The sequence below is a fragment of the Globicephala melas genome, chromosome 10 (assembly GCF_963455315.2).
Source record: "Globicephala melas chromosome 10, mGloMel1.2, whole genome shotgun sequence".
In the NCBI taxonomy this organism is placed as follows: Eukaryota; Metazoa; Chordata; class Mammalia; order Artiodactyla; family Delphinidae; genus Globicephala; species Globicephala melas.
In genome coordinates this window covers 11,546,646-11,574,344 of record NC_083323.1, presented here as the reverse complement: position 1 = coordinate 11,574,344, position 27,699 = coordinate 11,546,646, and the positions used below count along the sequence as shown (strand labels likewise).

General features: G+C 49.9%; 2 protein-coding genes across 6 annotated transcripts; one reads left to right on the top strand and one right to left on the bottom strand.

Annotated features, from left to right (window-relative positions):
• Window positions 1-384: 384 nt before the first annotated feature.
• APOL3 (apolipoprotein L3) lies at window positions 385-4,473 on the bottom strand. Its single transcript, XM_070046466.1, is given in 3 exon segments — window positions 385-802; window positions 804-1,226; window positions 4,460-4,473. Coding segments are annotated over 3 exon segments (855 nt in total).
• Window positions 4,474-9,317: 4,844 nt separating this feature from the next.
• On the top strand, window positions 9,318-26,330 carry LOC115852859 (apolipoprotein L2-like). 5 transcript variants are annotated; one of them, XM_060305861.2, is made up of 3 exons: window positions 9,318-9,443; window positions 14,741-14,858; window positions 25,137-26,330. In XM_060305861.2, the coding sequence occupies exon 3, from the start codon at window positions 25,192-25,194 to the stop codon at window positions 25,996-25,998; it is 807 nt and encodes a 268-aa protein (XP_060161844.1). In that variant the 5' UTR covers window positions 9,318-9,443; window positions 14,741-14,858; window positions 25,137-25,191; the 3' UTR covers window positions 25,999-26,330. The 5 variants fall into 5 exon arrangements, with proteins under 5 accessions (XP_060161844.1, XP_069902529.1, XP_060161840.1 ...); XM_070046428.1 differs by lacking the exon at window positions 9,318-9,443 and adding an exon at window positions 14,511-14,643; XM_060305857.2 differs by lacking the exon at window positions 9,318-9,443 and adding an exon at window positions 24,330-24,398 and having other exon boundaries at window positions 14,754-14,858.
• Window positions 26,331-27,699: the final 1,369 nt, after the last annotated feature.

Here is a 27,699-nt window from a genome sequence, read left to right as displayed (position 1 = left end):
CCTAACTCCTGGGCTTTTTCCCATGTTCAACCCTTTCACATTCCTGGCCTCTTGTTGCTAGTTCCCCCTCCCTCTCCCTTTATTCTGCCCCCAGTGTCTTCTTTAGTCCAAAATAAGTGGCTTCTCTCCTCCCCGCACTCTCTAGGCCCCTCTCCTCCCTTCGTCCAGGCTCCATGCTCCTTCCTTCTCTCTCCCCCACCTGCCACCTGCATTTATCCCTCCCCTGCTGTGCTCAGCTACAGAAATGCCAAATTCCTAACACCTAGCTACATCTATGTTATCTCGCCCTCCTTTCCCCTCTAACAAGGTGCCTCCGTGCCTTGGCCCCGCAAGTGTCCCTGGTCCCTGCACAGCTCGGGGGGGGTGGGGGGGCGGAGTCCAGCCCTACTGCAGACGCTCATAGATGCCGGTGAGCACCTCCAACTTCTTCTCCAGCTCCCGGGCCTGCTGCCTCAGCCTTTCAGCCGGCTCCGTCTTTGCCCCCTCGTGCAAGTGCTTTGCCTCTTTCACCAGGAAGGCCACTTCCATCAGAAGGGAGAGACCTGCAGTGCCCGCACCCACAATCCGGGCTCCTTTGGTCATTGCCAGAGCCCTGCCTTTGAAAGTAACCTCTTCCTGCTGGCTGCTTTGGACTGAGATTATCCCACTGCTGATGAAGACGTTTGCGTCGGCTGCTAAGCCAGGGTTGCTTTTGACCGTCTCCATGGCACGGATATTCATTCCAATGCGTTGCACAGCTTCTGTGAATTTCTTTGTTGTGCCAACAGTTCGGGGGCTGATCTTAAGTGCCTCCAGGAACGCCAGTTGACATCAGGCGACTAACTCCGGTTTTTGCTGACAACGTGCTGACGTGTTCCACAATGCTGGTGGACACACTGGTCACAGCAGCCGCTGCTCCCAGCCCTAACCCAGTGGCCGAGAGTGCCAGACTCGCCCCCGCTGTCATGGGTGCCAAAGCCAGGCCAAGTATGGTCAGGACACCAGACACAGCGCCAGTGGAGATGGCCGCAATGTTGGAGATGGTGCAGTCCCTGTGGACCTTGTCAACCTTGTCTGCGAACGCGTGGAACTTTCCTATGAGCTCCTCTAGCTCTCATTTTACCAGAGGGAACCTGTTCAAAAACCTCTTCCTGTCCAGCTGGTCTTTTCGGAGCGTGACTTGGTACTCCACGGCCAAGTCTGTTTTTAGCTCACTCAGATATTGATGCAGTGCATCTGGGTCTTCCCTGTAACAATGAAGGTCAAGGGATGAGAAAGACAGTTTGCTTGTCCATAAACTAGGCTCAACAAGATCTATTCTGTAAATCACAGAGATTTTGTTATAAATCAAATAGAAAAGAATTTCACAAATGTAAATTTTTCTCTTTCAACATTAAACACATATTTTTGTATCTTATAGATGCTCCATATACTTATTCAATCATGGAATAAATAAGCAAAAGTCATCTTAGGATACTTTTAACTTAACATAGGTATTTGAGGGAATTCCCTGGAGGTCCAGTGGTTAGGACTTTGTGCTCCCACTGCAGGGGGCACAGGTTCGATCCCTGGTTGGGGAAGTAGGATCCCACAAGTTATGTGGCACGGCCAAAAAAAAAAATGGTATTGGATAAAGACGCCTCAGAGGCAGGTCAACACAATTACTTCCAAAGAGTAGGCAGAGTGGGGACTCCACAGAGAAGCACAGAGAAGTGGGATTGGAGCAGAAAAACCTTCATTCAGAGAACCTTAGTGTGTAGTGAGGAGTCAGCCTGCTCTTTGCCCTTGGCTGCTGGGAGGTGGTCCCTGAGCCCCTAGAATATTCTGGCTGATAGGAGTGTCCTCGTCTGCCTGGGCCTTTGGCCACTGGACAGGCTAACAGGGTGACATGTGATGGGGCCTCTGGGTCACGTGGTATCACATCTGACCTCTGGAGGAGCTGGACACTAGGGCATTAGTCTGACCTCCGGGAGGGCAGGAGACAACCGCTCAGCTGTGCGGGCAGCAAGTGACTGAGCCCAAATAAAACTCCATACGCTGAGGGTCCTGTTGAAAAAGGTTCACTCCTCGGTCAAGTTTCAGTCAGGCTCTTCTGAGCCCTCTTCTCCAATAGGCCTCAACCTCCGCCCTTTGTGTCCTGTTCTTGACGGCCTGTATTGCCCAGTCCCAGCAAAACTTCGTCCAAGTCAGTTTAGTGAGAAGCCTTCCCACTGTTTAGATCTTATCATGTTTGATATCTGATCAAACTCCTCATCTCCCACCTTTGATGCATACGTCCTTTACTTGCTTTTAGCAAGAATCCTGTCAGCAAATTTCAACAAGAACCCCTCTGCCCTCGATGTCTCCTCTCAGTGATTTTCCATCCCACGCCCCTCACTCTGATCATTGGCTACCAATCCCCACTCATCTTTGCTGTGTTCGGACGTGCGCCCATCTGTCTCCTCTGCTGCGATGGTCTTCACACCTATCACGATAGTCCTGAAGAGACTCTCCCTTATCGTTTTAACAAGAGTCAGAATATATTTCTTTAAACAGGGTGAACGTCCCTGGCGGGCAGTGCTCCGTGTGCCCTGCCACACACTGAATCCAGGACAGGGACACGTCCTGAGGACAATGGAAGCTTCCTGTGTGAAACCCGCCCAGACTCTGCCCTGCGGCTGATGGGAACCGGCATCCTTCCCTATAATAAACCATAACTGGGATCGTGACAGTTTTCAGGGAGTCCTGTGCCTCCTTCTAGGGAATTCTCACACCTGATGGTAGCTTTGGGGATCTCCCAAATTTGCCATTGGGGTCAAATGTAAGGACAGTCCTGGGGACTGTGCCCTCAGCCTCTGCAGACTGGCTAATTCTGCGTACTTAGAGGTTTTTTAAACCTAAAATCAGAGCTAGAAGGAACCTTAACGATCATTTTGCCTGGCATCTGCTGTCTTCCAAGCCTGATGCCCTTGGCCTTCCCAGCTGAAGGTCACTAGGTCCCTCTGCTGCCCCAGTTGACTGGGAAGCAGGTGATATGCTATTAACCCTCGTTCCCCTTGGACTCTCCAACCCGCCTCACTGATTCCTGACCCATCGCCCAGCACCCCCGACCTCTCAGGGGTCACCAGCCTAACTCATACCTTAGCTGGTGACAACCACACATGCCTGCACACCAAGGCCATGTGCGACTTTATGGAACCTCTCAAAGATTCAAGAGACTTTAGGAAACATCCACATGAACTGCTAAGCCTGGAGAGACCTGCATTCGCACAAGCTGGTGGAGGAAGACTTTTCCTCTTTGGTGGGGACTTGTGAAGTCTCGTCAGAATCCCTCAGATGACACAAAATCGGCAGCCACTCATGGTGACGCTGGAGGTCTCACTAAGCCACACGGCCTTCCCACTGGTCAGGGCTACTCTATGTAGATTGGAAGAGGGTCCCAGATGGCAATGGAGAACCCCAGGCCCCAGGCAGGGTGTGGAGGACACAGTCACCCAGGGCCCTCTATGCTCAGCATGAGGGGATCGAGTCAGGGAGGGAAGAAATGTCCCCTCTCCCACTCACAGGACCTCTGCTAGGGTCACAGCCCCTTCAGTTTTGTGTCCTAGGGACCCACTCGCCTCACTCTAGTCCTGGCTCTGCTGCCCAAGCCTTCCTACTAGTCCTCCAACCTGGACCCCTCTGCTCCATCCTGACCCCTGGGTGTGACCCTGGTCCAGGCCTCCCTGGGCCTTTGGACGAGATGATTGCACTTGGTTCCCCGCCTCTGACCCTGCAGTTCACTCTAAGACCATCAGATTGAATTGCTATTCCCACTGGACACATGACAAATCTGAGACTCCAACTCTTAAGCTCAGAGTCCCAGAGCTGGGCAGGGGTAGAGTCAGGATCCAACCCAGCTCCATGCAATTCCACTCCAGCCTCTCTGCCTTACGGGCCAGCAGGATCCTGCAGTGTTGATACACTTCCTAAGATGGAGATGAAAAGGGCTCCAGCCAGAATCCCCGGGAACGCAAACTGATGGTGTCAGGATTTTCTGACTTGTCCTAAATAGAGTCCTGCTTGGGCCTCATCTACAGGAAGAAGACCCTTGACTCCTGTCTCTTCCCAACAGCTTTTGAGAGTTAGCATTAGGAACCTGGGCCACAGTGGGAAAGCTCCGAATCCTAACCACTAAACCACCAGGAAATTCCCTGTAGACACTGTTTTTCAAAGCAGTTGTCTAAATAGTGGTGGCGCAGTGTTGGATGCTCAGGTTCCCTGAAATAGAATACGCTGCACCTCAATGGCCACCTTTATTCACGCAGGGAAAGGATTTTTCCATTTGGAGGTGAACGTGTTGGAGTCACAGGGTCCGGAGAAAAACGGAGAAAGCTATAGGAAGAGACAAACCAAAACCGGATAGAACCAGCTGGAACCAAAGTGGCAAGGTATCTGACCTCACCAGACCCTCAGTCTCATTCTAGGCTGATTTTACTACATTAGCTACTAGATGACACACCTACGGATGACCATGACCGGAAGATGCAGACCAAAAAAGGATCAAAAGGGCGTGACACCCCATTTCCAGGAGAGCCTGACCACTTCCAGCAGAGTCTGGAAAGCACCCGATAAATGCATGTTCTCACGTTTTGGAAGTGAAACAAACAAACATTCACATTAAATGGGAAAAAGTCTGTAATGACTATAAAGAAGCTCAGGTCAGCACAGGGCAAGGTTACTGTCCAGATGAGTTACCAAACACCTGTGTGTGTTTCAGAAAGTTGGAGGTGATAGAATTGCTGATAAGAGACTGGCGACCAGTGTGTCTCTATGTGTGGGCTGGGACTTGATGTAAAATCGATCTCCCTCTATATCCACACAAAGAGGTATTATTCTTGTATCACAGAAGAAGAAAGTGAGACTCAGACAGGATAAGGGACCACCCAAGGCCCGCAAGCAGAAAGGTCAGAGGTTGAATCCAAGGCCAACCATCAAGACAATTCTTTGAAGTCTCCTTGTATTTAAAAAATTGTGATTTCTTCATTCTACTCTGTCGTATACTATGGGGCTTCTTTGCAACTAATTTCTGTAGTGTATACAGAAGTAGAAATATAATGTTGTATACACGAAACTTATAGAACGTTATAACCCGATGTTACCTCAATTAAAAACAAAGTTTCAGTGCTTCCCTGGTGGCGCAGTGGTTGAGAATCTGCCTGCCAATGCAGGGGACACAGGTTCGAGCCCTGTTCTGGAAAGATCCCACATGCCGCGGAGCAACTAAGCCCGTGCGCCACCACTACTGAGCCTGCGCGTCTGGAGTCCATGCTCCGCAACAAGAGAGGCCGCGATAGTGAGAGGCTCGTGCACCGCGATGAAGAGTAGCTCCCGCTCGCCACAACTAGAGAAAGCCCTTGCACAGCAACGAAGACCCAACACAACCAAAAATAAATAAATTAATTTAAAAAAAAGGGTTTCCAAAAAAAAAAAACCAACCAAAAAGCTGTTTAAAAAAAAAAAAAAACAAAGTTTCAGACCACACGTCATTGTGTAAAACTACCATGGGAGGGAGAGGATTCCTCCTGCTAATCACAGACACTCCAGGCTGGGCAGCAGAGGGCGATTCTCAGGTGGGGGAGGGGTGGGACCCCTGGCTCTGATCCTATGATCAATCCCCATCACCTCTCTCTTCTCCAGGCTGGCCCCAGGGGACCCAGCTCCCCACTGGCTCCACTGGACCCAAGCTGAACTGTTGATAAACAGGAGATCACCTGGTTCCGGAGGAGAGTTGAGCCTCAGGAATTCACCAGCCCAGCCCCCCCTCAAGGATCCCAGTCTGCTGGGATGGCGGCTCCTGGCTTCTAATCTGCTCTCCCCTCCCTTACCCTTCAGCTTGACTAATTTGCTCTCAGGGCAGCTCCAGGGAGGACGTGATTTGGTCGCTGAGCAATGCAGTGATGGGGGAGGAGCAATCCTGAGGAAACGAGACTCAAGAAAACGCAGTGCTCATGTGGGTGCGTCTTCCCCCTTCCCTAAGGGAGAAGGGAACCCAGGGCTTACATGGAGGGAACCCACAGCACTAAATCGTGCATTGATTGGATGGGGGTGGATGGGGGAACTAACTGAGCACCCGCGTCTCTGCAGGGGTATTGAGATCCATAGAGCCAGTACCTGCCTGAGGCAGTTACACCTGGCAAGCAGGTGCCCTGACAGAGCTGCAGGCAGTTGCGGGGGTGGGGGGGGGTGCGGAGGGGGTGAGAAGTCTGGGGGAGGGGAGGTTTCAACCTGAAACTAACAAATTCCAGGTAGAGGGGACAGCAACCACACTTAGGCAGGACCTGCTGTGTGGCAGGCGTTGGCCCACGCCACGAACACACATTACATTTGATCCTGAAAACAACATAGGGAAATATTATTCTCATTTTACAATTAAGGTCAGGTAAGGTGCTCCAGGTCACACAGGTGGGAGGTGGCAAAGGCCAGGCTGGGGCTCAGTTCAGGGTCCACTGAGCCTCACAGAGCGGCTGGGCTGGCAGCAGGGCGAGAGCTGAAGGCAACAGGCTCTGTGGAACCGCCTCAGGGTCTAGGAGCAGGGGCGTTGCTGGGACAAAGGGAGAGGCCAGGAGAAGCCTCCAGGGATGCTGGCAGACCTCCTCTCCCCACCTGGCCCGGCCTCCGGGATTCCCATCTGCTGCCCCCCCCCCCCCATGGGCTGTCCTGTCCTCACTTCTGAGTCACTTGCTGGATGGCAGTGCAGGACTAGGGGGTGAGGAAGTGAGCATCTTGGTCCTGGCTCCCTGGGGGGTGGGGGGCGGGGCAGGAAGAAGCCTGTGGGGACAGACCCCTGGGTTTGGGGAGCTCCTCTTGGCCCCTCGTGGGGGCTCGAGGATGCTTATCCATCCCGTTCTTGGTTCTTGATTCCTCTGTTGGTTAACTCAGCCTGGGGACACCACCCTCAATTCTAGGTCACAAGTAGGAAGCTGCCAGAGAAGAGGCAGCTGACTACCTAAGTAGCAGGTTACTGTGCTCATGGTGGCAGCAGCTGGGGTCTCAGAGTCTTCCCTTCAGCTCGCCCGCCTGTGGCAGGCTGGAAGGAGGTGTCGCTTCACCCTTGGGAAAGAGAAAACAGACTATGGGCTTGATCGTGAGTGAGCAGTGGCTGCAGGGAACAGCGAGGGGCGAGTTCTCTGGTGGGTTCCCCTGGGACGGCCACCAGTGCCACAGTGAACTTAACCCAGAGAGGTTCTCTGTCTCCTGGGCTCTGCTGGCCGCTAGTTAAGGAAAGTTACTCAGCTCCCGTCAGCTGCCTCCAAGCCCAGTCAGAGTCCTGCTCTCCTGTTGCGGCACAAGGAGAAGATAATCAGACGGGAGACAGCCATCTGCTGTTATAGTTATAGAAGTGAAGCAATAAAACCAAATACAGAAAAAAAGCTAAGAAGGGAATACTCTAGAAATTACGTGAGGCTGCGAGCACTAGTGTTTACTAATGGGTAACAATTAATAACGATCCAGTGTCAGTGACGTGCAGGGCTCCTGAAACTTTGTTCGGCCCTAGTGATGCAATGGTATTAGGAGAAGGTGGGGAGCGGTATAAGAAGAAGTATAAAAGTAAGTGAAATTATTATCTCTCCTGGAAGGAAGTAAATAAATAATATCAAACATGGAGTACCTAATGTTTATTAGCTATTGTGGTTGAAGACTCGCCACTTTGCATCAGGCACTATTCTAAGAGCCTGGTATTCATTCACTCACTTTTAGTTCTCACAATGACCCTGTAAGCAAGGAAACTGGAGCTCAGAGAGGTTAAGTAATTTACTCAAAGCACCCAGCTAGTGGCAGAGCCAGAATTCAAGTCCAGGTTCCTGTCTCCAGTGCACTCTCACACTATTCTCTCTCCCAATGGAAGAAGTTATTTTAACACATTGATTAACTGCCTAAAGAAAAAGCAAAAAACTTAAAGTGGTTTTCCCTGGGAAGGGCTGAGCAGAACCTACTGTGTGAATCAATTTGTTTTAAAGATATGCACTTATTATTTTGGATTGTTTTAACTCTAGGACAGCAGAAGTCCCTTTAGAGTAGTTGGTAACCCACCACCTTAAGGATGATGGAAGCAGTTGCATCAAGTGCCAATAAGAAATGAGCCTGATGTGTCCTGATGTGACAACGGTCAGTATAGGAGACACGTTCGTGTTGATGAAACCAAGCTCTCTAAGAAAAGTAGGGATAAGAACAGGGGTTCAAGCAGAATATCAGAGTGAACTGTCACCTTAAACAGATACATTTTCCAGCTGCATCTTGCCCACCCACATAGGCACCCATGGGCTTCTGTCCACTCAGGGAAGCAAGACTCCTTGCAGGGGAAGTGAATTCCACGGGCCGGCATACCTGCTACTCCAAAGGCAAGGATGCTCTCGAAGATGTTCGGAGTAGCGTTTAGAAGGGGCACCCACGTATAATAATAATAATAATAATAGATAATGATTACTATGATCATGCTTTTAGGCTAGGTTGAGTCTGTGAAAGGCCATGAGATCATAATAATATTCAAATGAGAAGAGTTTAGATAAAGTGTGTCCAAAGAGGGAGATATAAAGTCAAAAAAGGTAGCTATGCTCCAAAGAGGTGAGTATAACGGGAAATATTTCACTGTTAATTGAATTTAGTAAGAAGAGGAGTTTTAAAGTGTATGGGGATATTCCCTTCTGTTTATTTACATGACTATTTATAAAGGATTGAGGAAGAAAACAAAGAAACAGCCTCTGACATCCCAGGCTGGCCTGGTATCACAACAGGGTGATGCTGTTCTCCGGTTGGATGTACAGACTCTCAGAGAACACCAACCTCAGACCACGGTACCCTGAGAGCATGAGGAAATGGGACAGCAAACACTCATCACTGTGCTGCCCCCAACACAGCACTCCCTCCCTTGGCTGGAAAGCGTGACTGTCCTTCTTTACCGATTAGACCTTTCTCCTCACTCCGTCTCCCCTCTCCATAGATGGATTTACTGAGACACCTTCAGTGTGAACTGCCCCATTCTCTGCAGCACCCGATCTACAGAGGCCCCATTTCCTTAGAGCCTCCCCCAAATGACCTGACCTAAGCCCCAATCCTAGAATCTTTCTTTCTAACGCCTTCTTTCTGCGATGCCCAGGGTTCTCCCTCAGGAAGAGTAACAAACAGCTTGTCCACTATGGGAGTGTGCCTGAGGCTGCAGGCACTGACAGTGTGGGTGGAGGGAATACACACAGGCAGGCCGCCAGGGGTAAGGTTGCCTAAAGCAGGTTCCTTTCGCTTTCCAAGCCGCCCTTGCTCTGCTCACTCCCCGGCTGGTCCCTTTCCCGCTCCTGTGCTTTGTTCTCAGACTTGATCTTAACAACACAGTGTTCCTGTGTCCTTGGATGCTTTCCTGCCCACCTGCTCTCCTGCAGTTCCACTTCCTCCAAAGCCATTCGCCTCCCCCCTCGACCCTTCTGCCTCCCGTCTCAGGGCCTGGACATCAGGTATGTGTTGCTGGGCCCCTCTGCGGTGAGCGGTGACCGTATGACCCAGTCCTGGCTAACAAGGCACAGAAGAACTCAGCAGAGGGGGGCCTGGAGGCTCCCTGCTGTAAGGGACAGGTGGGAGAGGAGAGCTGGCTCGTCCCCTGCCTCCTTCTCTGCCTCGAAGCTGCACGAGCCCGGGAGCCAGGGCAGCCAGTTGAAATCTTGAAACACAGGAACCAGGAGGCAAGGAGGGGGCGGAGGAGGGCTCGGGCAGAAAGCCTGGATCCTGGATGACTCCAAACACCTGTAAACGGGGCTGCGCCCTCGACCTCCTCCTTCGGTCCTTCTCTGCCGCTCCCGGCCTGGCCCTGACCCCTCGTGTGCACCCCCAGCTGGGTGTGCATGCTGGACGGTGCTCCTCCTGCTGGATTACTCTACGTGGCGTCCTCCTCCGTTAGCCTCTGGTCGATAACTTCCCGGAATAGTTGTTGGTGGGAGAAGCCTGTCCCCACCGAACTGCATAGCCAGACACGCCCTCCCCTCCCTGGGAGCCGACAGAGATTCTCACCAAGCACCTCCCTGCATGTAGCCGCAGGGCATCCTGCTTGGTCAGGGAAAGGAGGGGTTAAGACAGGATCAAGTTCAGAGTCCTTAGCCCAGCCTCCAGGCCCTCCTACTGCTCTAGTTCCGGTCTTCCCACCACTTCCTGCTTCCCTGGGCCTGGTCCAGGTGCCTGGAGGACTCCCAGCTGCCTAGCCTCGGATTCCCCCCCAGCCTCCGGGCGTTTGCTCGGACTGTTCCTCCCCCTGCAATGCCTTTCCCCACCTGCTTCACCAGGTGAAATGTTACTGTTCTTGGAGGCCCAGCGCCAAAGCCTCCTGCCGCTTCTTCCTTCCCCCAATTCCTCCACCGGCTCCCCGGGAATGTTGTACTTTCCTGGTCGTGGTTCTATTTGTGTGGAGTTTCTTCAGCTCTGAGCACCCCTCAGGGGCCCTGTCTATTCTCTGCTGCACCTTCTGCTTCAGGGCCTCCAGGGTACCCTCTGCCTCCCGGGCACAGCCTGGCTAAAATACGAGGTGTGGGACCCGTTAGGGGGATATGAAACAACCAGCTTCTCGATGACACAGCACAACCCCTGTTTCACCTGCGGTCGAGTAATTCCATTTGTTTTCCTAGTCTATCTCTACGAAAAGCTCTTTCGGATAGGTAGTGCTGTCACATTTCTGAACGTTTCTGTTTACGGGCATCCCTTGCTTTCCAAAAGATCATCCTCGGCCAGTAAACTTTGATGGAAGGCCTACATCCGCATCTATGGCATCTTGGTTTGCTAAAGGTTTCGTAGAAACACTCTATGTTCAGGTAGCAGGAAACACCTGTATTTCCTCATGTCCCCTTACTCCAGCCATCATGATATATATATATATATATAAAATGGCTGGAGTAAGGAGACATGATATATATATATTTTTTTAAATAAATATATTTATTTATTTTTGGCTGCACACGGGCTTTCTCTAGTTGCGGAGAGCAGGAGGCTACTCTTCATTGTGGTGCACGGGCTTCTCATTGCGGTGGCTTCTCTTGTTGTAGAGCATGGGCTCCAGGGCGCATGGGCTTCAGGAGTTGCAGCACACGGGCTCTAGAGCGCAGGCTCAGTAGTTGTGGTGCACGGGCTTAGTTGCTCCGCGGCATGTGGGATCTTCCCGGACCAGGGCTCGAACCCGTGTCCCCTGCATTGGCAGGCGGATTCTCAACCACTGCGCCACCAGGGAAGTCCCAAGGATGTTTTATTTTTAATGTTTAATTGGTATAAAATATACAAAACATAAAATTTACCATTTAAACATTTTTAAGTGTACCGTTCAATGGCATTAAGTGCGTTCACATTGTTGTGCAAACAGCATAACCATCCAAATCGCAGAACGTTTTACGTCTGGCAAAACTGAAACTCTGTACCCATTAAACTCTAACTCCCCTTCCCCCCTCCCACAGCCCCTGGCAACCAGCATTTTACTTTCTGTCTCTATGAATTTGACTTCTCTAGGTGCCTCATAGAAGCAGAATCATATGGTGCTTATCTTTTTGTGACTGACTTATTTCACTTAGCATGATGTCCTCAAATTTCATCATGTTATAGCACGTGTCCGAATGTCCTTTTTTAATGTCAGTACTATTCCATTGTAGGTATACACCACATTTTTCTTATCCTATCATACACTGATGGAAGCTCGGGTGGCTTCACCTTTGGGCTATTGTGAATAATGTTGCTATGAACAGGAATGTACCAATATGTCTTCTAGACTCTGCTTTCAATTAGTTTTGGTCTATAGCCGGAAGTGGAATGGCCGATCACGTGGTAATTTTACATTTAAGTTTCTGAGGCACCGTCATACTCATACTGTTTTCCACAGCGGCTAGATGCTGTTATTTTTAAGGCCATATTTTAGCACAACAGTGAGACCAGACCAGGATCTCCCTGGTTGTCTGACTGCCAGGAGGATAGAGGTTGGTGGTGCCGCGTGGCACATGCCCCAGGATGTCTGGTGGTGTGGCTCTCACAGCCCCGCCTCCATCACAGCCCCGCCTCCACGCTCACACGCCACTCCTCGCCCCTCCTGTTTTGGGATCTGCTGAACGTGAGGCTATTTCCTCTCTCCAGGTAAAGGTTGTCTGCAAAGTACTTAGTGTTGACACTTAGCAGAGTGCCTTTCAACTTCAAACGTCTAATCCAAATCAATTACTCAATTACCTGTATTAAATTAGGATCCAAACTCTGTTGTGAACTCTGAGAATGTGTCCAATTCTCTTAAACATTATACTGTCGGCTGAAAAAAAGGCACAACGTGAGACCTGTGAGTTAGGTTTCATCCGGGGCGAAATGAGGACTGCAGCCCAGGAGACAGCGTTTCAGAGAGCTCTGAGAAACTGCTCCAAAGAGGCGGGGGGAAGGTCAGCATATATGTGATCTTGGTGAAGGGGGAGTCCATGCAATCGAGCACGTATTTTTTTTTTTTTTTTTTTGCGGTACGCGGGCCTCTCACTGTTGTGGCCTCTCCCGTTGCGGAGCACAGGCTCCGGACGCGCAGGCTCAGCGGCCATAGCTCACGGGCCCAGGCGCTCCGCGGCATGTGGGATCATCCCGGACCGGGGCACGAACCCGTGTCCCCTGCATCGGCAGGCCGACTCTCAACCACTGCGCCACCAGGGAAGCCCGGGTGGGCTTGATTGTATTGGTCCTCTTTATACTTAGTTCTAAACCTTCCAGAGGCTGACAGCTGTGAATTCCCTCAGGGCCCAATTTTCCCACCCGAGGAAAGACCAGTAGGATTGTCCAGTGGACGATGCTGGCGGCCTGGCAGCCAGTGGCCTAGACCAGTTCCCCTGAGGTCACCAGATGCTGTCTGCGTGGAGTGTGATCCCCTGTGCTCTGCGCCTGGTGCCCGTCTCTGCCAGCCACTCGGAGGACCCAAAAGCCCCCATGGTCACATGCTGTAGCCATCCTGGGGGACTTCTCTTGTGATGTTGGGGGTCACACTGAGGCCGATTTTATAGTCACTAGATCTTCAGGGTCTCCACATGGGGTGGTCTCAGCTTATGACCCTGGAGTGAAGAGATGCTTAATCCTCACCTCGGTCTGAGTCTACAGCCCCTGTCTAGCGGCTCTGCCATGAGCCTGTCTTTATGGAGGTCACTCATGTTCGGCGAAGATTCTGCATTGAGGACATTTATGTCAACCTGGCTACAGCTCACGTGGATGTTTAATCCAGTTCTGCATCTCACAGTGGTTTTGTTTGGCTAAAGTCATGCTAGAGAAAGGGAAAAGAATCCGGAGGAAGGAAGTTTACAGAAAACAATGACAAAAAATAACATTAAGCAAGGAGCAGTGTTTGCAAGTGTCAAATGTCAAATGTCAACCTCGGTTTGAGTCTTTGGCCCTCCCCTGATTTGGTGGAAGAAAGTTCCAGCCTCTCCCCTCCCCTCGGATTCCTTATCTGCAAAATCACATTATATACCTGGCATATGTTACGGGTGATTGTAAGACCAGACTTACAGTGTGTGTGGTCCTCATGGGATAACACCCATCACTCCTCTGTCCCTCTCTCAAAAGCTGGGAGGAGCTGGCCACGATGCCCCAGGGACATTTCCTAGGACGAAGCAGCCCTGATAGGAGGCCCACTCCAGCCACTTCTGCTTGGGGCAAAGCAGAAAAGTCCACCAGCAGTCCAGCTGCACCACTTACAGGCTGTGGGACCTTTTCTTCTCCATTTCTTTCCCTGTAAAATGGAGCCAACACTTCTTAGAGCTAATGGGAGATTAAACAGGAACTGTGTGGATGGTACCAGCACAGCACCTGACACACACACTCAGCCCTCCATCCACGGTGGCTCTTTGCTCAGGAACCAAACAGAAAACAGGACTGGCTTTCTGTTGTAGACTTTCCTGAGTTGCCAGGTCACTGGCCTTCCTGTAAAAGTCTTCCGTTTGGAGAGGAGAGATCTGTTGTCAAATGCAAATAAGCCAGGGGAGAAAAGAGCATCGTGCTCTCAGCCCTTCCCACAAACTTTACATCCATCCAAATGGCCTTGACCACCAAGGCTGGGCCTCCTCGTGTGGGTCACTAGGACCCAGAGGCACTGGTGCTGTTCCTGTCATCAGGGCCACGTCTAGAGACTTGATCGAAAGGAGCAGGGGGGTTGTGGCCAGAGTGGCTGAGGGGTGAACTTAGGCCCCTCTCTAGGGTACCATGGGAGCAGAGCAGGGCACAGTGGACTCTGCAGGGGAGGGTCCTGGAGGGCTTCTCAGAGGAGGTGATGCCAGATTTAGGCTTTGGAAGATGAGCATGATTTTTCAAGTTGGTAGGAGCAAGTGTCCCTGACGGAAGTTCCTGGGTGAGCAAATGCCTAGAACCCGTGTGGGCGTGGCACACAGCAGCAGCAATATATCCAGTATGCAGTGAGCGTCTGGTACGTCCTGGCACCGTATCGAGTGCTGGAGGCGTGAAGGTAGATAAGGCAGGCAGGCTGGCGAGTGTGGGCGGGTGCAGAGGGCAGAGGGAGCGTGGAAGAAGCCCATGGTGTGGGGGGAGTGATTTGCCAAGGGCCTCACAGTCTGTTGGTGGAAGGTCTTCCTTCAAGGAGCCCAAGGCAAGATGTGCTGAGCCCAGTAGGACCTGGAATGTCAGGGCTGGACTTGTTTCTCTATGGGGGTCAGCATCAGGGTGAGAATAGCCCAGGGTGAGGCCTAGTGGGTAGAGTGTTTGTTTGACCTGAGTGACTTAGCGGTGAGGGCTTTCACTTTCTTTTTTGCTTCTCCAGGTATATCTGGGCCCAGCGGGTGCGTGTGGTTATTGCAGAGACGCACAGCTAGTGGCTGCATCTGCATAGCTGAGAACAACTGGATCTTGTTCACACTCGGCCAGAGGAAGATTCCTGGGTAAGCAGGGGCGTGTAGGATCCCCACCCATCTCCCCATCCTCGGGACAACTGTCTGAGAAAAGTATGACTGTCACTGACTTACAGAAGAAGGGAGATCAAAGCTCAGAGAGGTGAGGTCATGGGCCCGAGGTGGCAGGTGAAGCAGGGGCAGAGCCTGGATTTGAAGGCAGGTTTGTCTGACAGCTTCCTCCCGCCCCCTGGGCCCCTAAACAGTGCAGAGGGAGGGCGACACCTGCTCAGGTGAGCTCAGCTCGAAATGCAGACTCCTGAGACATGAGTGGTGACCCCAGGAGCAAGGTGGGTGTTGGGGGTTACTCGGTCCTTCGGGAAATTTGGAGGAAGCAGAGTGGGTGGAGGAGGGTATGAATGTCAGAACCTCTCCTCCTGTGGCCTGGCCACCTTGAAGCAGCCCCCAGGGCGCTGTGGTGACGCTGAAGGGGTCAAGGATTTATTTGGAGATACAAGGAATCAAGGTTTGTTCACCCACCCTGTTGCTGTGCGCCTGCTCGGTACCAGGCCCTGGGGAGATACTGAGGCCTGAGAGGGGAGGGCCAGGAGACCAAGCAAGGGGATGCAGGGCTCTGTCTTCAGGTGCTCACCGGGCCTACTGCTCAAGATGTGGGTGATGGGTGGCCCTGTGCGGGGAAGATGGCCCCGCTGAGGAAGTGGGATGACCTGGCTGCAGAGACCTGCACTGTGTTTGCTGTTGTGCAATCTTGAGATGAAAAGTCAAACTGTACACCTGTGTCAAAGAAAATAATCAATAAAAAATGTTTAATAGGAGTAGAAAAGGGTTTTCTTTGAACTAACTGAGGCCTCTAGCCCAGAAGACAGCCTCTCAGATAACTGTGAGACACCGCTCTGGAGAAGCATGGCTTTCAGCACAGGTTTACGTCTTGTCAAAACAAAGACCGTCAGACGAGTCAGGGATAGTTTTCTTCAAGGTTTCACAAAATACAGAACAGCATGTACACAGCGAGTCAGTATGGCCTTGGTACCTAGGAAGGAAATCCTAACATGGAAGGAACACTGCACTGGCTTCCCAGGAAGGGAGGCATTTCATCTTTATTTTTAGCGGGGACATTCTTTACTTCTGGTCAATGCGCCGTCTTCTTTAATAACTAAAATCGATGTATGGTGTATGTTTGATAGGCCAAAAACAAATGTTTTAGTTAGCATAAAGTCAATTAAACTCATGTAAAAGCCAGAATCACCTCCCTATATCTCAATATGTGAAAATTCTTTTATCACATGTGACTGTAACGGGGGGGGGGGGTAGGGCGTGAACTTAGATCTATGCGTGTATACAGGCAGAGACACACCTAGAAACTTTTGGGTTATTAAAATCACATCCCCATGCCTGACATACCTGTGTCACAAGGTCTGCTGTTGGCCTCCACTCTGCCTACTGAGAGCTCTGTGACCCTGGGCAAGTCACCTCCCCTGGAATTGTTTGTTCGTATCTCTTACCCATTTTTTAAAAACTGGTTTCAGCCTTTTCCTGTGGACTTGTAGGCTCTCTGTGTGTTGGGGATATTGACTTTGTCTACTGTAAGTATTGCAAACAGTGCCTGCTGGTCTCTGATTGTTTTCTGACCTGGTTTACGGTGTCCTTTACAATTTTTAATTCTCAAGAGGTCAAATAGATCAGAAGTTCTTTTATAGCTTGTGGGATTTCTGTGTGAATTAGAAAGGTTTCCATAAATCAACATTATTTTCAATAGTTCTTTTAGTACCTTTGTAGTTTTTTCTTTCTGGTTAAATCAGATCCCTTTGGGATTAAATCCTTCATTGATTAGAAGCTTTTTTTTTCTCCTCCACCTCTTCCTCTTTCTATTCCCCCTTCCCCCTCCCTTTCTTTCTAATTTCACGCGGGTGGAACTGGGGTTGTGCTGTGTCATCGAGAAGCTGGTTGTTTCAAATCCCAATAATGGTCCCACACCTCCTATTTTAGCCAGGCTGTGCCCGGGAGGGCGGAGGGTGCCCCGGAGGCCCTAGAGCAGAAGGTGCAGCAGAGAATAGACAGGGCCCCTGAGGGGTGCTCAGAGCTGAAGAAACTCCACACAAATAGAACCACGACCAGGAAAGTACAACATTCCCGGGGAGCCGGTGGAGGAATTGGGGGAAGGAAGAAGCGGCAGGAGGCTTTGGCGCTGGGCCTCCAAGAACAGTAACATTTCACCTGGTGAAGCAGGTGGGGAAAGGCATTGCAGGGGGAGGAACAGTCCGAGCAAACGCCCGGAGGCTGGGGGGGAAATCCGAGGCCAGGCAGCTGGGAGTCCTCCAGGCACCTGGACCAGGCCCAGGGAAGCAGGAAGTGGTGGGAAGACCGGAACTAGAGCAGTAGGAGGGCCTGGAGGCTGGGCTAAGGACTCTGAACTTGATCCTGTCTTAACCCCTCCTTTCCCTGACCAAGCAGGATGCCCTGCGGCTACATGCAGGGAGGTGCTTGGTGAGAATCTCTGTCGGCTCCCAGGGAGGGGAGGGCGTGTCTGGCTATGCAGTTGGGTGGGGACAGGCTTCTCCCACCAACAACTGTTCCCGGAAGTTATCGACCAGAGGCTAACGGAGGAGGACGCCACGTAGAGTAATCCAGCAGGAGGGAGCACCGTCCAGCATGCACACCCAGCTGGGGGTGCACACGAGGGTCAGGGCCAGGCCGGGAGCGGCAGAGAAGGACCGAAGGAGGAGGTCGAGGGCGCAGCCCCGTTTACAGGTGTTTGGAGTCATCCAGGATCCAGGCTTTCTGCCCGAGCCCTCCTCCGCCCCCTCCTTGCCTCCTGGTTCCTGTGTTTCAAGATTTCAACTGGCTGCCCTGGCTCCCGGGCTCGTGCAGCTTCGAGGCAGAGAAGGAGGCAGGGGACGAGCCAGCTCTCCTCTCCCACCTGTCCCTTACAGCAGGGAGCCTCCAGGCCCCCCTCTGCTGAGTTCTTCTGTGCCTTGTTAGCCAGGACTGGGTCATACGGTCACCGCTCACCGCAGAGGGGCCCAGCAACACATACCTGATGTCCAGGCCCTGAGACGGGAGGCAGAAGGGTCAAGGGGGGAGGCGAATGGCTTTGGAGGAAGTGGAACTGCAGGAGAGCAGGTGGGCAGGAAAGCATCCAAGGACACAGGAACACTGTGTTGTTAAGATCAAGTCTGAGAACAAAGCACAGGAGCGGGAAAGGGACCAGCCGGGGAGTGAGCAGAGCAAGGGCGGCTTGGAAAGCGAAAGGAACCTGCTTTAGGCAACCTTACCCCTGGCGGCCTGCCTGTGTGTATTCCCTCCACCCACACTGTCAGTGCCTGCAGCCTCAGGCACACTCCCATAGTGGACAAGCTGTTTGTTACTCTTCCTGAGGGAGAACCCTGGGCATCGCAGAAAGAAGGCGTTGGAAAGAAAGATTCTAGGATTGGGGCTTAGGTCAGGTCATTTGGGGGAGGCTCTAAGGAAATGGGGCCTCTGTAGATCGGGTGCTGCAGAGAATGGGGGGCAGTTCACACTGAAGGTGTCCCAGTAAATCCATCTATGGAGAGGGGAGACGAGTGAGGAGAAAGGTCTAATCGGTAAAGAAGGACAGTCACGCTTTCCAGCCAAGGGAGGGAGTGCTGTGTTGGGGGCAGCGCAGTGATGGGTGTTTGCTGTCCCATTTCCTCATGCTCTCAGGGTACCGTGGTCTGAGGTTGGTGTTCTCTGAGAGTCTGTACATCCAACCGGAGAACAGCATCACCCTGTTGTGATACCAGGCCAGCCTGGGATGTCAGAGGCTGTTTCTTTGTTTTCTTCCTCAATCCTTTATAAATAGTCATGTAAATAAACAGAAGGGAATATCCCCATACACTTTAAAACTCCTCTTCTTATTAAATTCAATTAACAGTGAAATATTTCCCGTTATACTCACCTCTTTGGAGCATAGCTACCTTTTTTGACTTTATATCTCCCTCTTTGGACACACTTTATCTAAACTCTTCTCATTTGAATATTATTATGATCTCATGGCCTTTCACAGACTCAACCTAGCCTAAAAGCATGATCATAGTAATCATTATCTATTATTATTATTATTATTATACGTGGGTGCCCCTTCTAAACGCTGCTCCGAACATCTTCGAGAGCATCCTTGCCTTTGGAGTAGCAGGTATGCCGGCCCGTGGAATTCACTTCCCCTGCAAGGAGTCTTGCTTCCCTGAGTGGACAGAAGCCCATGGGTGCCTATGTGGGTGGGCAAGATGCAGCTGGAAAATGTATCTGTTTAAGGTGACAGTTCACTCTGATATTCTGCTTGAACCCCTGTTCTTATCCCTACTTTTCTTAGAGAGCTTGGTTTCATCAACACGAACGTGTCTCCTATACTGACCGTTGTCACATCAGGACACATCAGGCTCATTTCTTATTGGCACTTGATCCAACTGCTTCCATCATCCTTAAGGTGGTGGTGCCTGAAACCAACCCCTTCTTGTGGCTTACTTACTAAAGTGACTTCTGCTTTCTTAAAGTTAAAAAAATACAAAGTAATAAGTGCATATGGTTAAAACAAACCAATTCATACAGAGGGCTCTGCTCATTACCTCCCAAGGAAAACCTTTTTCTTTAGACAGTTAATCGATCTCTCTAAATGATATTATTACATTGGGAGAGAGAGTAGTGTGAGTGTGTGCTCTGGAGACAGGAACCTGGACTTGAATTCCTGCCCTAGCGCAAGCTGGGTGCTTTGAGTAAATTACTTAACCTCTCTGAGCTTCCGTTTCCTTGCTTACAGGGTCGTTGTGAGAACTAAAAGTGAGTGAAGGCATACCAGGCACTTAGAATGGTGCCTGGTACAAAGTGGGGAGTCATCAACCACAATAGCTAATAGATATTAGGGATTGTCTTTTTCTTTTTCTTGGTTTAAAAATTTTGATATTATTTGTTTACTTTACCAGGAAAGATAATGATTTCATTCATTTTCCTACTTTTTCTTATATCTCTCCCTACCTTCTCCTAGTATCATTATATCACTAGTTTTATATCCTCTAATAGAAAACTTTGTAGTTGTAAGCACTTTATTTACACCTTCATTTCTTAGGCCCTCAAATGGAGCCAGTACTTTTTTTTTTTTTTGCAGTACGCGGGCCTCTCACTGTTGTGGCCTCTCCTGTTGCGCCGGACGCACAGGCTCAGCGGCCAGGGCTCACAGGCCCAGCCGCTGCGCGGCATGTGGGATCCTCCCGGACCGGGGCACGAACCCGTGTCCCCTGCATCGGCAGGCGGACTCTCAACCACTGCGCCACCAGGGAAGCCCGAGCCTGTTCTTCTTGACTCCCCACTTTGAAAAATGAAGTATTAATCCTCCCCCTCCCCTCAGTGACTTCACCTCTCAACTTCTAGCAGTGTAATTTAATTTTTATATTGGTTAACAAGTACATTTACTTCTCATATTTAAAGTGTTTTATTTTAAAAGATAAAAATTATTTTATAATGACTATAAATGAAATACAAACTTAAAAATTTTTGAATCACTGTATTTTACACCTATCAATTATTTAATATTGCATATGAGCTGTACTTCAATTTTAAAAAGTCTCCAAAATAATCAAAATTGGAAAGCCAGGACTTGCACATAAATGAATTTACTTTAGATTTTTTAAAAAAATCAGAGGGTTTACATTTTTGTGATGTTTTAAATACTGTTTTCTTTTTTTTTCTTTTTTTCCTTTAACATCTTTTTTGGAGTATAATTGATTTACAATGTTGTGTTAATTTCTGCTGTATAACAAAGTGAATCAGCTATATGCATAGTATATCCCTATATCCCCTCCCACTAGGCCCCGCCCCACGCTCAAACGTCACCCCCCCTACTTCCCGACCCACCCTAAACCCCGCCCCTGCCTAAGTTCCACCCCTGCCTAAACTCCGCCCCCATAGCCAAGACTTTTTTTCCTTTCCTCTATTAGATTAGGGTCCTGTTTTACCTTGTTGATTCATTGTTGATGATTCTTTTATATTTTTATTTTTCCTAATAAAGCTTTTATTTTTCTAATTTTATTCTTTATACTTTGTTATTGTTCTCTCCTTTGGGCTTGTTTCCCCCGCCCCCTTTTTTTTTTCTTTTTTCTGTTGTGGTTTTATTTTACCTTGTTGCAGTTGTTTCAATTATAGTTTTATTTTTCCTAATGTATTTTTTATCTTTCTATTTTTATTTTGTTTTTGATTCTTTGACATTGTACTACTCCTTTCTTCTTTTCTTTTCTTTCTTTTTTTTTTACCATACCGCAAAGCTTGTGAGATCTTGGTTCCCAGGCCGGAGGTCGGGTCTGAGCTCCTGTGGTGGGACCTCCGAGTACAAACTGCTGGACTAACAGAGAATCTCAGACCCCAGGGAATATTAATCGGAGTGAGGCCTCCCTGAGGTCCTCATCTCAGCAACAAGACCCGGGCTCTATCCAACTGCCTGCAAAGTTAGTGCTGTGGATTCCCTCCATGTAAGCCCTGGGTTCCTTTCTCCCTCAGTGAAGCAGGAAAAAGAAAAAGATGTCATTAATTATTTCCGGGAGAGAGTGAGCAGGGAAAAACTGCAACACTTGCTCACTGAAGACGAAGGCTGGAAGAGATTTGTGGCCGAGGCTGATTTGCCCAGGTAACCTGCAGGGATGCAGCAGAAATGTCACCCACAGCCCCATGCCCCAGGCTCGTTTCCTCCTGGCAGACACACCTCTTCCAGGCAGGATCCTGTGATTGGGGTCGAGGATGTTCCTTCTCAAGTTTCCGTGGGTAAAGTTTCCTCCTTGTCATTTGCTGGCAGTGAACAGCCTCAGGTTGAGAAGAGATGAAACCTGCAAGGAAGGGGCATGGTACGACCTTGGACAAGTTACTGAACTACTCTCTGCCTTAGTTTCTTCATCTGTTCAATTTTATTGTGAGGAAATTGAGAAAATGTATGCAAAGTGCTTAGCATGATGGCTGACACATAGTAGGTGCTCAATTAATATTAACTTTTAAAAAGCTTGTTGGGAAGAGATGGGGCCAAAGAGCCTTTTTCCTAGAGATGAGGCCCAAGCAGGACTCTATTTAGGACAAGTCAGAAAATCCTGACACCATCAGTTTGCGTTCCCAGGGATTCTGGCTGGAGCCCTTTTCATCTCCATCTTAGGAAGTGTACCAACACTGCAGGATCCTGCTGGCCCGTAAGGCAGAGAGGCTGGAGTGGAATTGCATGGAGCTGGGTTGGATCCTGACTCTACCCCTGCCCAGCTCTGGGACTCTGAGCTTAAGAGTTGGAGTCTCAGATTTGTCATGTGTCCAGTGGGAATAGCAATTCAATCTGATGGTCTTAGAGTGAACTGCAGGGTCAGAGGCAGGGAACCGAGTGCAATCATCTCGTCCAAAGGCCCAGGGAGGCCTGGACCAGGGTCGGACCCAGGGGTCAGGATGGAGCAGAGGGGTCCAGGTTGGAGGACTAGTAGGAAGGCTTGGGCAGCAGAGCCAGGACTAGAGTGAGGCGAGTGGGTCCCTAGGACACAAAACTGAAGGGGCTGTGACCCTAGCAGAGGTCCTGTGAGTGGGAGAGGGGACATTTCTTCCCTCCCTGACTCGATCCCCTCATGCTGAGCATAGAGGGCCCTGGGTGACTGTGTCCTCCACACCCTGCCTGGGGCCTGGGGTTCTCCATTGCCATCTGGGACCCTCTTCCAATCTACATAGAGTAGCCCTGACCAGTGGGAAGGCCGTGTGGCTTAGTGAGACCTCCAGCATCACCATGAGTGGCTGCCGATTTTGTGTCATCTGAGGGATTCTGACGAGACTTCACAAGTCCCCACCAAAGAGGAAAAGTCTTCCTCCACCAGCTTGTGCGAATGCAGGTCTCTCCAGGCTTAGCAGTTCATGTGGATGTTTCCTAAAGTCTCTTGAATCTTTGAGAGGTTCCATAAAGTCGCACATGGCCTTGGTGTGCAGGCATGTGTGGTTGTCACCAGCTAAGGTATGAGTTAGGCTGGTGACCCCTGAGAGGTCGGGGGTGCTGGGCGATGGGTCAGGAATCAGTGAGGCGGGCTGGAGAGTCCAAGGGGAACGAGGGTTAATAGCATATCACCTGCTTCCCAGTCAACTGGGGCAGCAGAGGGACCTAGTGACCTTCAGCTGGGAAGGCCAAGGGCATCAGGCTTGGAAGACAGCAGATGCCAGGCAAAATGATCGTTAAGGTCACTTTTATCTCTGAGTTTGGGTTTTGTTTTTTTTTTAATTCTAAGTACGCAGAGCTAGCCGTTCCTCAAAGTCTGAGGCACGGTCCCCAGGACTGTCCTTACATTTGACCCCAATGGCAAATTTGGGAGATCCCCAAAGCTACCATCAGGTGTGAGAATTCCCTAGAAGGAGGCACAGAACTCCCTGAAAACTGTCACGATCCCAGTTACGGTTTATTACAGGGAAGGATGCTGGTTCCCATCAGCCACAGGGCAGAGTCTGGGCGGGTTTCACACAGGAAGCTTCCATTGTCCTCAGGACGTGTCCCTGTCCTGGATTCAGTGTGTGGCAGGGCACACGGAGCACTGCCCGCCAGGGACGTTCACCCTGTTTAAAGAAATATATTCTGACTCTTGTTAAAACGATAAGGGAGAATCTCTTCAGGACTATCGTGATAGGCGTGAAGACCATCGCAGCAGAGGAGACAGATGGGCGCACGTCCGAACACAGCAAAGATGAGTGGGGATTGGTAGCCAATGATCAGAGTGAGGGGCGTGGGATGGAAAATCACTGAGAGGAGACATCGAGGGCAGAGGGGTTCTTGTTGAAATTTGCTGACAGGATTCTTGCTAAAAGCAAGTAAAGGACGTATGCATCAAAGGTGGGAGATGAGGAGTTTGATCAGATATCAAACATGATAAGATCTAAACAGTGGGAAGGCTTCTCACTAAACTGACTTGGACGAAGTTTTGCTGGGACTGGGCAATACAGGCCGTCAAGAACAGGACGCAAAGGGCGGAGGTTGAGGCCTATTGGCGAAGAGGGCTCAGAAGAGCCTGACTGAAACTTGGCCGAGGAGTGAACCTTTTTCAACAGGACCCTCAGCGTATGGAGTTTTATTTGGGCTCAGTCACTTGCTGCCTGCACAGCTGAGCGGTTGTCTCCTGCCCTCCCGGAGGTCAGACTAATGCCCTAGTGTCCAGCTCCTCCAGAGGTCAGATGTGATACCACGTGACCCAGAGGCCCCATCACATGTCACCCTGTTAGCCTGTCCAGTGGCCAAAGGCCCAGGCAGACGAGGACACTCCTATCAGCCAGAATATTCTAGGGGCTCAGGGACCACTTCCCAGTGGCCAAGGGCAAAGAGCAGGCTGACTCCTCACTACACACTAAGTTTCTCTGAATGAAGGTTTTTCTGCTCCAATCCCACGTCTCTGTGCTTCTCTGTGGAGTTCCCACTCTGCCTACTCTTTGGAAGTGATTGTGTTGACCTGCCTCTGAGGCGTCTTTATCAAATCCCTATCTTAAGACTGTCCTTGTCCACAGATGAATGGATAAAGAAGATGTGGCACATATACACAATGGAATATTACTCAGCCATGAAAAGAAACAAAAGTGAGTTATTTGTAGTGAGGTGGATGGACCTAGAGACTGTCATACAGAGTGAAATAAGTCAGAAAGAGAAAAACAAATACCGTATGCTAACACATATTTATGGAATCTAAAAAAAAAAAAAAGGTTCTGATGAACCTAGGGGCAGGACAGGAATAAAGACGCAGACGTAGAGAATGGACTTGAGAATACGGGGAGTGGGAAGGGTAAGTGGGGATGAAGTGAGAGAGTGGCATGGACATATATACACTACCAAATGTAAAATAGATAGCTAGTGGGAAGCAGCCGCATAGCACAGGGAGATCAGCTCGGTGCTTTGTGACCACCTAGAGGGGTGGGACAGGGAGGGTTGAAGGAAGATGCAGGAGGGAGGGGATATGGGGATATACGTATGCATATAGCTGATTCACTTTGTTATACAGCAGAAACTAACACAACACTGTAAAGCAATTATACTTCAATAAAAATGTTAAAAAAAATTTTAAATAAAGATAAGGATAGAAAGAAAAAAGAGAGTGTCCTAAGATGACCTTTTTTTATTTATTCCATGATTGAATAAGTATACGGAGCACCTACAAGGTACAAAACATGTTTAATGTTGAAAAAAAATTTACATTTGTAAAATTCTTTTCTATTTGATTTATAATAAAATCTCTATAATTTATGTAGGATAGATCTTGTTGAGCCTATTTTATGGACGAGCAATCTATCTTTCTAATCCCTTGACCTTCATTGTTACAGAGAAGAGGCAGATACACTACGTGAATATCTGAATGAGCTGAAAACAGACTTGGCCATGGGCGATCAAGACACAGTCATAGAAGACCAGCTGGACAGGGAGAGATTTTTGGAGGAGTATCCTCGGATGAAGGAGGAGCTGGAGGAGGGCATAACAAAGCTCTATGCTCTCGCAGAGAAGGCTGACAAGCTCCACAGGGACTGCACCATCTCCCATGTGGCAGCCCACTCTGCTGGCACTGTGTCTGGTGTCCTGACCATCCTTGGTCTGTCTCTGGCACCCGTGACAATGGGGGCCAGTCTGGCACTCTTAGCCACTGGGTTAGGGCTGGGAGCAGCGGCTGCTGTGACCGATGTATCCACCACCATCGTGGAACGTGTAAGCACGTTGGCATTAGAAACCGAAGCCAGTCGCTATACGTCAACGGCCGACAGCAAAGAGGAGGTGTTTGAGGGGGTTGTATCTAACAGCACAGCCCAGTTTACTTCCTCTGTAGAGAAAGTCTTCCAAGCCATGCAAGGCATTGAGAACAACGTCCGTGCTATCAAGGTGGCCAAAGGCAACCCTGGTTTAGCAGCCAGTGCTAAGCGCTTCACGACCACGGGGCAAGTCTCAGCAAAACGTGGCAAGCAGGTGCAGAAAGCCTTTGGAGGCACGGCTCTGGCAATGACCCAAAAGGCCCGGATTCAGGGTGTGGCCAGTGCAGGTCTCTCCCTTCTGATGGAAGTGGCCTTCCTGGTGAAAGAGGCAAAGCACTTGCATGAGGGGGCAAAGACGGAGCCGGCTGAAAGACTGAGGCAGAAGGCCCAGGAGCTGGAGAAGAAGTTGGAGGAGCTCACCAACATCTATGAGAGTCTGCAGTAGGGCTGGACTCCACCTCCCCACCCCCCGAGCTGTGCAGGGACCAGGGACACGTGCAGGGCCAAGGTGCGGAGGCACCTTGTTAGAGGGAAAAAGAGAGTGAGATAAAAAGATAAAAGTGGGGAAGCTGGGCTGTTCTCTCTGACTCTTGTTTTGGTCTGTTGGCTGGACTATGCTATTTTCCTAGCGGAAGAGAAATCCTTAAACCCTCTTGTATTCAAACCCTGTAATTTTCATCCCTAAATTCTCCCTCTTGGCTCGAGTTGAGTTACAAAACCTCAAGTACACCTGTTCAAAAATTATTTCAAAAAATCACAGAATAAATGTCACCTTTTGTGTTCATCTCTCTAGATCAATTTCCACTGCAGTAGTTTTTAAAAACCTTAATAGGAAACTAAAACCTTTTTATTTGCCCAACAATCCCATGATCAGGGAGCCAAGTTTATTGACCCAGCCCTGACCTCATCCTCTGTCCCTCTAAATGCCTGTTGTTGGTGTGTAGATGGGAGATGCTGTGACATACCATCAGATGTGATCTCTCTTGCTCTTATATTTCTTTATCCCTCCATGTTGCCCCTCGGAGCATTTCACCAAAGGCCTCCATCACCCCAAGGGGACCACAGCCAGAAAGCGAACATAGAAATTTCTGGCTTTTGTGTTCATGGATTTTTTTTTTTTTTTTTTTTAGCTGTACGCGGGCCTCTCACTGTTGTGGCCTCTCCCGTTGCGGAGCACAGGCTCCGGACGCGCAGGCTCAGCGGCCATGGCTCACGGACCCAGCCGCTCCCCGGCATGTGGGATCCTCCCGGACCGGGGCACGAACCCGTGTCCCCTGCATCGGCAGGCGGACTCTCAACCACTGCGCCACCAGGGAAGCCCCATGGATTTTTTTATTAGAGTTGATTTACAACATTGTGTCAGTGGGACTTCCCTGGTGCCGCAGTGGATAAGACTCTGTGCTCCCCAGTGCAGGGGGCCTGGGTTCGATCCCTGGTCATGGAACTAGATCCTACATGCATGCCACAACTAAGAGTTTGCGTGCCACAACTAAGACCTGGTGCAAACAAATAAATAAAAAAATATAATATATATATAGTGTTTCAGGAATACAGCACAGTGATCATTTACATATATAAAAAGAATATATATATATATTCTTTTTCAGATTCTTTTCCCTTATAGTTTATTACAAAATACTGAGTACAGTTCCATGTGCTATACTGTAGGTCCTTGTTGATTATTTATTTTATATATAGTAGTGGGTATATGTTAATCCCAAACTCCTAGCCTATCCCTCCATGCCCCTTCCCCTTTGGAAACCATGTTTCTGGTTAGCAGTAATCTTTTGATGTTCGACTACATGTGTTTTTTGTTGTTCGTTTGTTGTTCATTTGTTTTCAGCAAAAACTCCTATATCCTGGCTCCTCCCTTACTTCTTTGCAATAGTCCCTCAGAGCTACCCGAGAGGCTGCCTCCCGGGCTGTGGTCTCAGTAAGGTCACAGAATATAACAGAATTCTCACCTTTCAGGGTGTGCTCTTTTTCAGTGGACAGTACTGAGTGATGGATGGACCGATGGTAAGGACCTGGGTCCTGCAGCTGTGGGAGCTGTCCAGACGGGTCTGAAATCGGCAAGGCAGGCCATCAGGAAGGGCCTGCAGAACGTTCAGGCCCAGGCTGAAGCTGTGGTCCGCAGCGGAATTTG

Coding starts and splice junctions, on each gene's coding strand:
- LOC115852859 (XM_070046428.1), top strand. CDS start 14,601: ATGTCAGGGCTGGACTTGTTTCTCTATGGGGGTCAGCATCAGG. Junction 14,644..14,740: donor CTATGGGGGTCAGCATCAGG/GTGAGAATAGCC, acceptor TTGCTTCTCCAG/GTATATCTGGGCCCAGCGGG. Junction 14,859..25,136: donor GGCCAGAGGAAGATTCCTGG/GTAAGCAGGGGC, acceptor TCATTGTTACAG/AGAAGAGGCAGATACACTAC.